At 47.5% G+C, this 12,161-nt stretch overlaps 1 protein-coding gene across 1 annotated transcript in view; it reads right to left on the reverse strand.

Moving 5' to 3' along the window:
* Positions 1–12,161, reverse strand: part of FOXK2 (forkhead box K2) — a 62,209-nt gene that overhangs the window by 11,687 nt on the left and 38,361 nt on the right. Inside the window, exons 2-5 of the mRNA XM_079131015.1 lie at positions 10,399–10,593; positions 7,952–8,099; positions 5,854–6,000; positions 522–715 (exon numbers count right to left, since the gene is read on the reverse strand). Of these exons, the coding sequence (XP_078987141.1) occupies positions 522–715; positions 5,854–6,000; positions 7,952–8,099; positions 10,399–10,593 (684 nt within the window). The remainder of the gene's footprint in view (positions 1–521; positions 716–5,853; positions 6,001–7,951; positions 8,100–10,398; positions 10,594–12,161) is intronic.

The raw sequence follows: 12,161 nt of genomic DNA on the forward strand, positions 1-12,161 counted from the left end.
GCCTGGGGCTACTGCCCTCTGGAGTAGCTCCTGTGAAGTCAGACAGCAGGAGCAGGCAGTGGGCAAGCTGAGGGACATTAAGACTTACACTTCACGTGGGTGTTTTCTTTTTTTGGGGGGGGGCGTGGGGTTAAAAACAAGAATATTAATGAAGCTAAAAATGGGTGATTTTAAAATCAGGCAAATAAACAATCTTGAGTTTGAGCAGCTAAAAGGTAGCTTTAGAGAACTGTTCACATGCCAAAGAAGAGAAAGGCCATCGCAAGCCCGCTGCCTCTTTAACAAGGTGCAGGAGCCAGAGGAAGCGCAGCACTGAAGGGAGGAGCTCAAGACTGGAGGGGCTCAAGTGTTTCCGGCCACTGGGAACAGACACATGGGAACATCCAACACTTTTTCAAATCCCCATCCCAGCATTTAATCAAAACGCGCCTGGCAGTCCCTTCGTGTTCAGAAGGGGAGATACCAGTCCCCTGAAGGAGTTTAGGACCACAGGTGAGGTCCTGAGGTTCCTTTTTCCTTACCTAGAGGAGAGCGGTCCCAGAGGGGTTCTAAAGCAAGGCACGCCCCTAGGCCGTCTTTTCCTAAAAGCCTGCTCTATCAATTTGCTCTCAGAGGCTGGGTCTATCCTCCAGAAGGAGCCTTTGCCTGGTTCTTCCTGGGAACGCGGGACTTTGATGAAATAACGGTTCAGAGAGAGATTGTGGCGAATTGAATTCTATGAAACATAAAAAAATACGTAGAATTCATATAATTCTTTGCTGAGAAATAAAAATGTGCCCTAGTTTTAGTGCCCTACAAAGCAGAAATCTGGATGAGCAGTTCCTGCTGAGCAAGAGTGAAATTCAAAGGCAGTACTGTACTGGAAGGAAGCAGCCCTCCCTGTGAGCAACGCTTGGTACAGAAGTGGCCCTGGGTTTGACCCCTTCAGAACAAGAGGGGGACACAACTCATGAAGCTCCTGAGCCACATGCAGGCAGGTGGACACTGAAGCAGGTTGAGGACTACAGCACAGAGATGCCACTGTCCACCTCCAACTCCCAGGTAGGAAACCAAGGCCCACCGCTGCCATCACCCAGCCTCTTCCAGGCAGAGCCAAGACCGCACTGCTAGCTTTCCCTATTCAGAGACACAGATGCAAAGCCACCCCTTCACATCACCACAGTGCCCAGAGTCAGCTCACACAGTCTGCCAGTCATGTGAAGTGCACTGATATAGTACAGAGTATTTAACAAACTGGCAGCGGCTGGGCATTATCACTGCTGCCACTTTTCCAGGAACAGCCCCTTGGATCTGTTTGCAATGTATGTCCACAGCACAATAAGGACACAGACGCACAGAAAGAATTTCAACTCAAGTCTATCCTTCTACTTCCAAAGGTCCCAGCTGTAGATCTACCCAGGGAGACTCTAAGGAAAGCTCCCCACTGTGGCCTGACCCAGGAACACCAGAGGCCAAAACTGCATCAAAGTCACAGACCAATCAACATTCTATCATTTACACCGTTGAGTAGACTTTAAACTTCAACAAATTTTCAAAGTGGTAATAACTCAAAATAAAATTTGGGGTTATCCCAAAATCATTTCTAAATCCCCCAATTAATCTTAATCGAACTGCTAACCATGGTCTGAAATTCTGATTTGTCAAAGGCAGCTAGGAAACCAAACACATGTAAAATATTACTGCACAATCAGTAATAAGGACTGTTCAAAATACTAACTAGTCACAGGCTTGAATTAAGTCCTCTGGCTCCTGTGGATCTGAGTTTTCTCACAGGCAGCACAAAGGGGCAAGGTTGGCTGTGTCTGGTACAATCATGTACAAATACATGTTCTGTTGAGACTTAGTACATTGATTGGGATGGGGGAGGGTACTAGGGATTGAACCCAGGAGCATTCAACCACTAACCCACATCCCCATCACTTTCTGTTTTATTTTGAGACAGAGCCTCACTGACGTGCTGAAGCTGGCTTTGAACTTGCAATCCTCCTGTCCTGGCCTCCTGAGCAGCTGGGATTACAGGGTGGGTCACCACACCCTGATAACAGTACATTTTAACAACTGAAGACAACCTGCAATGGTGTTTGTCACCAGGTACAGCTGACAGTCAATCTTCCTCTCAGTTCCTCCGAATTAAACATCCATTCTCAACATCCAAAGACAGAGAGACCAACCCTTTGCCCACCATTTCAGCCCTCTCACACCAGGAGGAGACAGACAGATACACCAAGACTGTGGACCAAGAGAAGCAACCCCAGCAAAAGCTGTAGCTAGCTCAGACTTAGGCATCCCAGTACAAAAACCCAGAACTCAAAATGCTCCAGCAGAATGCGAGACTTCTGAGCACCAGCGTGATACCCCGTGTGCAACACTCCACACTGGGCCAGGTGTTCCGCAAACGCTGCACAGCATCGCTCCTGGCTTGCGTTCCTAAGGTGTGTAAGAAACGTAATGAACTGCCTTTTTAGACTTGGCTCCTTCCCCCAGGAGATCTTGTGGTGTATATTCAAATATACCCAAACCAAAGAAGCCTGAAATCTGAAACATCCTGGCCCAAGCATTCTGGATGAGACCTGTGCAAGCGAGGAGCTTTTCAAGTACCTTCCAGGTTCACAGCTCCCTCTCACCCACCAGCACCCATGGCCCAGGTAGGGCACAAGGGACAGTGGGAGCGACTGCACCTGCATGCCCCAGCACAGTGGAAATGGGGCTTCAGAGCCAGGTTCTTACTCAGGGGAGCAGGGACAGGACATGGCAGAGGCGAGGTAGCTCTGTGACCACCAACAGCACTTAGGGGGCCACCGCGAGTTCTAAGGCTCAGGAGCTGCGACTTTCTCTTTTGACCATTTAACAGAACCCAGCCAGCACCACCATAAGGGGTTCTGGCCTCCTCTCTAATCACCTGCTTAGTAACAACCCTCTGGCAAAAAAGACGCCAGTTCACAAAGGGTCACCTGAGATTTCCCAGTCAACAAAGCTCTGGAAAAAAGGAGGAAGTAAATAAAAGGACATGATGAGACATTTTAGGTAGACGCAAACAGAAAAGTACACACTCCCAAGGTAACTTAAGGCCTGTGCCACCTGGTTCAACACAGGACAAGCATTCTTCATTTTCACTGTTATGTGTTCAAACCCAAGTACTGAATTCTGATGATCCAGAAATCAGTTTTCATAGAAAAAGTGGCTTGTTATTTTTAAATGCTGAACGTGAAGAGAAGATCTGTAACACCTCCAAGTTCTCCTTGCCCAGAGCCCTTCCTGCCGGGGCTGCCAGCAAAGACCCATTCCCAAGCTGCAGCTCCCAGCCCTCAGGCGGGTGGTCCATGCTATGCACCCTCCCTGGGTGTGTGGAGTCCCACAGAGCACTGAGCACTGGGCAGTGTGCACACGCATAGGAAGGCCTGCAAGGATGAGCACATGTCCCATGAACACGTCACGTGTGGGAATGCTTCCAGGTCAGGGCTGAGGTGGGCACACAGCATGCCCCAAACCAGTTTTGGTTCCTTAGAAGGTGAGAATCCAGTCTCTTCAAACTTTTCATAATGATAAAATCATAAGATGTCATTCTAGCAGAAAGACACAATCATCATCAATATGTCACCTTTCCAGATGGACCAACTCAGGCCATCTTATTTTATCCAGAAATTTCCTCTGCAGATTAACCAAGGGCAGACCCATAAAATCCTAATCCTAAACCTAAGTCTAAGAGGCAGTCATGGAGTGCACTGTGGCCCTGTTCCCATCACAGAGACCAGGATGCCAGCAGGAAATCTGCATTTTAAAAATGGACTATTATTTTAACAGTTTTTATTTTTCTCTCAAAAGAAAAGAGCACAGAGGTATATGACTGTAATCCCAGCTATTCAGTGGACTGAAGCAGGAGGATTGCAAGTCAGAGGCCAGTCTGGGAAACTAAGTGAGAACCCTTCTCAAAAAGACAAGAAACACAAAGCTGAAAAACAGGAAGGCCAAGGAAGAAGTCAGAATAAGGCCTGACACACAGGAGATGGTGAGCACAGGTGTCTTGGGAAGGGTGCCGGAAATCTCAGGGTGAAGAGCTCACAGGTCAGGATCCCAAACTGAGGACAGGAAGAGAACTCAGGGGTCTGCAGCAGGCAGTTCCTCTCCCAGTCAGTCAGCCCGAGACAGGAGGCAGGACACGACCCAGTGCAGCCTCACTCAGGTAAGACACAGCCAGTCTTTCAGACCATGGTCTAGGCAGAAAAGAAAACCGGTGCTAACAGCAGTCCAGCCGAGGGGTGCTTACATCTCGGTCATGCTGAGATGCCCATGGCCCAGGCTGCCTGTCCCCAAGAGCTTGCTCCCCAAAAGGTCCTTCATGACTCAGGCCGCATCCTTCCCCCTTGTTAGCAAGAAAACCGATGTTCAGGAACTCACAAATCCACATGTCAGGAAAACATGGAAACACAACCAGACACATGAAAGTCTCCTCACGCTTCTCAAAAATACTGGTTTCCTCAAAGCCCCAAGAACCAGTATTTCAAATCATCAGCATTTTGCATGTAAAAAGTTGCACATATACCCTAAGGTACTTCACATGCCCAGTACTGTGCGCTGTATTCCATGGGGTGTTTCCCTCGTTGACCAAGCCCTGGTCACCAGAACATGCATCTAAATTGTTGTTCTTTTTATTATATTTTGTTTTAAACACAAGTTCCCTCATGGACTAAAATATGGCAAACATGGTTGGAACTTATTATGCAAGATTAAAAGCCCTGACACGGAACTATTCTCCAAATCCAACGTTTCCTGTTGATTGAGAAATCCCGCCTTGCATGGACAGTAAGAGGGGAGGCTGGGTCTCACTGTGTATCACCCATGACCAAAGACCCTGAACCCACTGCAGAAGGAAACACTGAAAATGTGCTTGGTAGATGATCTTTTAATATGACATGTTTATACACTTCCACCCTTCAACTGACAGCAGACACCCTCTCACCCACCCCTCACTAAACCGGGGACAGAGTTCAAAAGCACTTTTGTTAAGAGATATTTACTCACCAAACCAAAGCCTCAAAGGAATTCTGTAGCCATTCCTGGTTATTTGATGCATTTAAAAAACCATAAGCATATATTTCTTCTCTCTTTTATTATTATTATTTTTCAGTATAGGGGATGGAACCCAAGGGTGCTCAACCACTGAACCATCTCCCCAGTCCTATATTTTGTATTTTATTTAGAGACAAGGTCTCACTGAGTTACTTAGTGCCTTGCTTTTGCTTAGGCTGGCTTTGAACTCACGATCCTCCTATCTCAGCCTCTCGAGCTGCTGGGATTACAGGTGTGCACCACTGCCCCCAGCTTAATTTTTGAGACAATATCTCACCAAGTTGCTGAGGCTGGACCTGAATTAGCAACTGTCCTGCTTCAACTTCCCAAGTCACTGACACCACAGTCGTGGCCTGTTACATTCATCTGTTTTATGTAGATGATTTTAGCCAGCTGTAGATGTTTTTAGAAGAAAAGAAACTTCTCTGGAAACTGTGTATTTCAGCACAAGTAGGTGAGGAAGGCAGAAGACTGCCCAAGCAAAGAACAGGTGAGGTTTCCAAGCCCTATTTCAGATACCGGAGGTGAACTGTACAGGCCAAAGGGAAACACCCATACAACCAGGCCTCGGGCATCCCGCCAGGACACAGGCGCTTCCAAGCCAGTAACAGCCGTAGGCCTGACTCTCTAGACCACTGCTCCTGCCCCACATCCTGGCAGCACCTCAGCAGCTCTGCGCAGAGGCAGCCTCTCAGCCCTGCATCTGTGCCAGCTAACTCCCTCCCCCGTCAACCAGCACCTGCAGATGTGTCACGGACATCGCACCAACAGGCTGAAATGACTTACCTGCCAGCCCTTGTCCGCAGTCCTGTAGTATGGATAATTTTTAGTGATGTGTGTATAAATTCCATTTAGGGTGAGCTGCTTATCAGGAGCCATTGTAATCGCTTGTACTATTAATTGTGCATAGGAATAAGGTGGCTTTGAATCATCCTGTATTTAAAAAAAGAGTATTAAAATAAGCATAATTTTTTTTTATTAAAATTCAGGATTCTCTTTTTTAAGTATTTCTTTGACAATTTTCAGTTTTTCCTATTATAAAAGTAATGAAATTTGAAAAACCTGTAAGAAAGAAATGGAAAAGTATAGGGTGGGATAAAAAGATTAAAATCTCTCACACACACTCTTTCTCTCTCCAAATGGCAAAAACAAAGCAAAACCGGTAAAACAGGGCAAAGCTGCTCAAGTTCAGTGGAATGTGCCCTGAACCTTTGACCTGCAGCAAAGAGCAAGCCAGTGGGAGTGGGAGGAATGAAGCAAAGAGAAGCCCCAAGTGCCCATCCTGGCAGGAGATGCCAAGCTCTTAGGGCAGAGCTGCCCAAGGCACACCATGCCAGTCCTGCACAGGTGAGCATGAAGGAGGCAGAGGAAGGTTCCAACCCAGGTCTGAGGCAGCCCAGGCAGATTCTGCATCCCTGGTCCTGGGTCTCTCAGGGTGCTGGTAGCTCCTTGTCATTGTGACAACTCAAAATTCCACTTACTGCAGAACAAGTTGAGGGAAAAGTTCCCAGGGTTTGAGTGAACTTCTGGAAAATGCACACACCAGCACAGTAAACAGCAATGCAAGTAAATGAAAAACCAGGTTGCAAAGAACACATTCAAGATTATCCTACGGGGCTGGAGTTGCAGCTCAGTGGCAGAGCGCTTGCCTAACACATATGAGGCACTGGGTTCAAACCTCAGCACCACACAAAAATAAAGGGATTGTGTCCATCTACACATCTTAAAAAAAAAGAGATGATCCTACTTATACCAAGTTTAAAGCTGATGCTGTTTTAGGATAAACACAGGCCTAAGCCAAGACCTGGTGTCTTGGAAGGGGCAGGTTGGGACCTGGAGCAGGTGGTGGGCACCAGTGTTCTTGCTGCCATTCAACAAACAGAAAAAAAACACCTGAAAGCCCAGCACCCAAAAGCCCCCATGTCCCACTTCTGGTTGGCTAACACTGCCTGAGCACTCAGGCCTCACCAGGCTCCCACAGGAACACACTGAGCTTCGGGAGAGGAGCCACGACAGTGAGGACCCCCACTCAGGTGCAGCTCGACTGGAGCACCGAGTGCTGACACAGGACAAAGCCTGTCATTGCTTGTGGTGCCATGTTTCCTTGACAGTTTCTTAGACACATTTGTCAACATTTTTATTAAAAATAATCAAAACAGAAAAGTTCACGATACACATGTCCACTAAAAAAATTCTGTAGAGTTTGAGCACCACTACAGCCCACGCCAGGTCGGGGTGCTTGGGCTCGGCTGGATTCCGACCATGCCCCTTCTGCTGTGGCTTGTGGAGCTCCGCACCTGAGGACTGTCATGTGTGCCTTGTGCACAGCTGTGGCTCATTCACGCCCAGGCTGTTCCACGTCCTTCCACACAAATGTAGCACATCTTACAGACATATAAGTGAGGCAACACTATGCAGTCAGACTGTTTTCTGCCTAGCTCTACATCAAAAGCACGTCCCCACTGGTAAATATTTCACATGCCTCCGACTGGGCCACCAAATCTTAATCACTGTTCCAATTGAGCATTCATTGTGATTTCAACTTCCTGTTTTATATTGACTCCTGTCACTATCCTCTAGACAAATCCTTGAAGGATAAAAACATTCAGGGTCACAGTGTGGTCATCAACTGCATTGTCCACGTGGGGGCAGACGCACCCTCCCAGGCTGTCTGTGTGCCCTCCTGGAGCACCGCACTGTGAACTGTGAGCACCAGGAGTCCTCAGCTGCCCCAACAGAGCCTCAGCCAACAGAGAGAAGACGCTCCCAGAATCGACCCCAACAACACAGATGTCTGCATCACTGCAACATGAGCCTCAGACAGGACAGTGGCTACACAAGGTCCCCCAGGGTCCTGCTGCAAGACTGACTACAAGACATTTACCTTTGGACTGTCTCCACCTGAAGCTTCCTTTTCATTTTCTGGCTGTGAGTTGTCAGCCATTAAATTGAGGTCAGATGGTATCACACGGCCCATTTTGTACCCTGAAGACCCGGCTCCCCGGGGGCTGGATGGGCAGGAGTTTGCAGCGCTGTGGAAGAGAAAAAGTTCCTTTAGCCTACAACAGGGCACGTATGCTATGCTTCAATAACTGGCTCTGAGGTCAGGGAATGAAAACACCAAAACTCTGGGAATTGAGAGAATCTCTATTTCTTGTAGAAAAACAGACTCAACAATCTTCTGTGCAACTTAAGATCACCCAAGAAGCAATTTCTGTACTGTCATCCTGTGAAGCTCTATGACAAATTCTCTGGTGGCAATGGCCCACTCTTCACCTGTGAGGAAACTGAGGCTCTTCCAGAACGCACCTAGAACCCAAATGACGGGTCCAGGGACACTGAACACATGGTGAACTGGAGTGGGGAGTATGCAGAAGATGCCACAGCCCAGCTAGCCCAGGACACAGGTTGACCAGCAAGGGTACATGGCACCTTCCCCACAAGGTGGGCTGGTGGGAATCAAGCCGGACCTCTGTGCTAACAAAAGGCTGTGTGCACTGGGACAAGTCAAACAGCAGTGTCTTTGGGCCATGCTCGCTCTGCAGCTAACACTCACACCATGTGAACAGAACCAGTCGCTGAGATGAAGGACGCCAAGATAGCACTCCTCAAAAACCCTCAGTAACAGAGGTGTTCAGGGAAAAAGAGAAGCACTGCAAGTAGATAGATTTCTGGGAAAAAAATCAACCAAGAAACCTAGCACGAGCTTGAGAAGCACTGGAAAAGAAGACTCAGGAGGGCCTCGTTGCACGCTTTGGTGGCACTTCAGAGTCCTGTGCTCACCCGTTAAATGCTCTTTACTGAATGTCAGAAATGGACCTTCGAGGTCTGGTGAGGGAACAGGAAGGAGACGACGCAGCCCTGGCAGCTATGCTACACAGTCTGAAGACTAGCCCCCCTGAGGGTGCAGGCCCAAGAGCTGAAGAGGCAGCCTCGTCACTCCAAGAAGCACAGAGGGCTTCGCTGATGGACGAGTATGCAGGATGTGCAGGGACAAGCAAGGGGACAGTGTGATGACGAAGGAGACACCAAGGGATGCCGAATCAGGACTGGCTCCCAATTCAAGGCTGCTAGCCAGCTCGCATCTCTGTGGATGGCAGCCTTCAGTACCACTGTTCCCACCAGCGCTGTATCTGACAGAGGAACAGCTGGGCCTCTTCCTTTCTCACACTGCTCAGTGAGCACTGGCAGCAGTCTGGCTGGCTTTGGCCTACCTGTGACACAGTTCCATTTAGTCCATTTGGTCATGGACAGCTCCCACAAGGTGGGAAGAGAAGACAGTGTCCTCAGCCAAGTGGCCACAGAGGAGACGGTAGTGAGGAAGGCCTGAGGCCCACTGGACAGTGGCTCGGGCAGGGGGTCCGGCTGCAGCTGTGACTCACACTTCTGACGAGTGGTACTGAGTCTCTTCCAGTGTACTCACTGGCACCTGTGTGTCCTCCTGAGAAATCCTTTGGCCAACTTTTCAACTGGGTTATTTGACTTTTTGTTGTGGAATTGTAAGAGTTCTTCATATTATTATGGATATTAACCTCTTATCAGATATGTAATTTGCAAGTATTTCTCTCATTCTGTGGATGTCTTGTTTTGTTCCCTTCTTTCCTTCCCCTCCTGGGGACTGAACCTAGGGGGTGCTTAATTTTATTTTGAGACAGGCTGTCTCTAAGCTGCTGAAGCTGGCCTTGAACTTGTGATCCTCCTGCCTCAGTCTCGTTTCCAGTCCACTTGAGAACCAGCAGAACGTAACAGGCTGACCAGGTCTGTGCCCATACAACGTGCCGCAACCTTATATGCTCCAACAGCAGCACAAAGACAGTCCCCAGTTGTGGCTGCTCCTTGTCCTCCATCAGGATCCTCTGCACACTCTGCTGAAGCTATAGCAGTGCACTAGTCACAGGCTCTGCCTGTGGAAGCCAACATGCTTGGAGCGCCCATCCTCTGCTTCTGAGTGCCCAGTCTCTCAGAATATTACAATGAAGAGTTGGTCACCTCAACGTGGTCAAACCAAAGTACAAGCTTTCAGAATTTAAATGATACTGTAACAAACTAAGAAACTCAAAATTCAGATTAAAACCTACCTTGACTTTAGACCAATATCACAAATCCATAAAATTAAACTTCATTAAAAAGAATCCATAAGTGAAAACAAGAGACAGGTGGGAATCACATTTTATAATGCAGAAACTAAAAGCAGTCTCCCAAAACTCAGAGCTATTTTTAAATCCCTCAGAGCATCCTTCTCTGCCTGAGTCAGTTGTAGGAGGGGAGGTAGCATGCTGGGAGCTGTGCTGTGATGAAGAACCCACAAGCATCCACCTGTCCCTGCCCTACCTGATGGTGCCTGTAGGGGAAGGGAGAGGGCTGATGAGGTGGGCCATGGTGTCTGGAATGTTGATGGTCAGGGGCGAGATGTGTGGCTGCACAGGCTTCACCGGGGACTCGGGAGCCTCCTGTTTCTCCCTTTTCTCACTGGACAGGGCCGTGAATGTTATCTTGATGTTTGTGCTCGGAAACCTGAATGTGCACCTGAAAAAGAAAGGTCAATGGTCAGTGCCTATCTGCTACCCACCAGAGTCCCTGAGCGTCCCACAGGTACTGTGAGTGAGGACACACATCTCCCCACTTTGAAGCTCACCATATTTACACATCTCTTAACAAGCAAAACCACAAGCAAGGTACTTTTTTTTTTTAGGTGGTGCTGGGGATTGAACCCAGGGCCTTGACACTTGCGAGGCGAGCACTCTACCCACTGAGCTGTATCCCCAGCCCAAGGTATTTCTTGAAACACCAGTGATATCAGCCAAATCAAACGATAAAAACCACAGACCTGAAAAACAGTCTGCACTGCTCTTTAAAAATAAGTGTGCAGGAGTTTGGGATTGTGGCCCAGTGATGGATCACTTGCCTAGCATGTGAGAGGCACTGGGTTCAACTCTCAGTACTGCATATATATAAATGAATAAAAATACAGGTCCATCAACAACTGAAGGAAAAAAAAAAAAAAAAAACCAGAAGTGTGCAGGGCTAGGGCTGTAGCTCAGTGGTAGAGCACTTGCCTAGCATGTGTGAGGCACTGGGTTCAATCCTCAGCACCACACAAAAATAAATAAATAAAGGTATTGTGTCCACTTACAACTAAAATTATTTTTATTAACGTGTGCAAATGTTTTAGATCTTGTAGCAGACTTAAAATAAAAACTTGGGTCTGGGCTAGGGTTCTGGCTCAGTTGTAGAGCGCTTGCCTAGCACACGTGAGGCACTGGGTTACTGCCCAGTACCACATAAAAATAAACAAATAAAATAAATGTATTTTGTCCATCTACAACGAAAATCAATCAATCAATCAATCGGTAAATAAATAAATAAATAAATAAATAAAAATTCAGGTCTGAGGATTCAGCTCAATCGTAGAACATTTACCTAGCACGCATACAGCCTTGGGTTCCATCCCAGCACTGTAAATAATAACAATAACAACAGCAGCAAAAAAATAAAACAAATAAATTAACCAGTGGAAAAAAAGAAAAAGACTAAAATAAGCATACAGGTATATCTGGGTCACTAAGTCATCGATAATTTTGTGGTGGCATTCTTATTTAAGAAAGAAAAAAAAAAAAAAAAAAACAGCCAGGCATGGTGATGCATGCCTATAATCCCAATGGCTAGAGAGACTAAGGTAGGAGGATCACAAGTTCAAGGCCAGCCTCGGCAACTTAGCAAGACTTTAAGCGAGACCCTGTCTCAAATTAAAATCTTAAATAAAAAAAGGGGGGGCGGGGCTAGGGATGTGGCTCAGTGGCTACACATCCTGGGTTCAATCCCCAGTACCCCCACTGCACCAAAAAAAGAGAAGACAAGTCAACTACTCCTGTAATCCCAGGTGCTCAGGAAGTTGAGGGATGGGAATGCAAGTTCAAGGCCAGCCTGGGAAATTTAGCAAGACCCTGCCTCAGAATAAAAATTTTAAAATGGCTGAGACTGTAGCTCAGCAGTAAAGTGCTTGCCTAGCATTTGCCAGGCCCTGGGTGTTCCATCCCTGGTACCACCAAAGAGAGGTGGGGGGAGGGGGGGGGAGAAGAAGTTCCATCATTTTT

Source organism: Sciurus vulgaris (genome assembly GCF_902686455.1).
Source record: "Sciurus vulgaris genome assembly, chromosome: 3".
Lineage (NCBI taxonomy): Eukaryota > Metazoa > Chordata > Mammalia > Rodentia > Sciuridae > Sciurus > Sciurus vulgaris.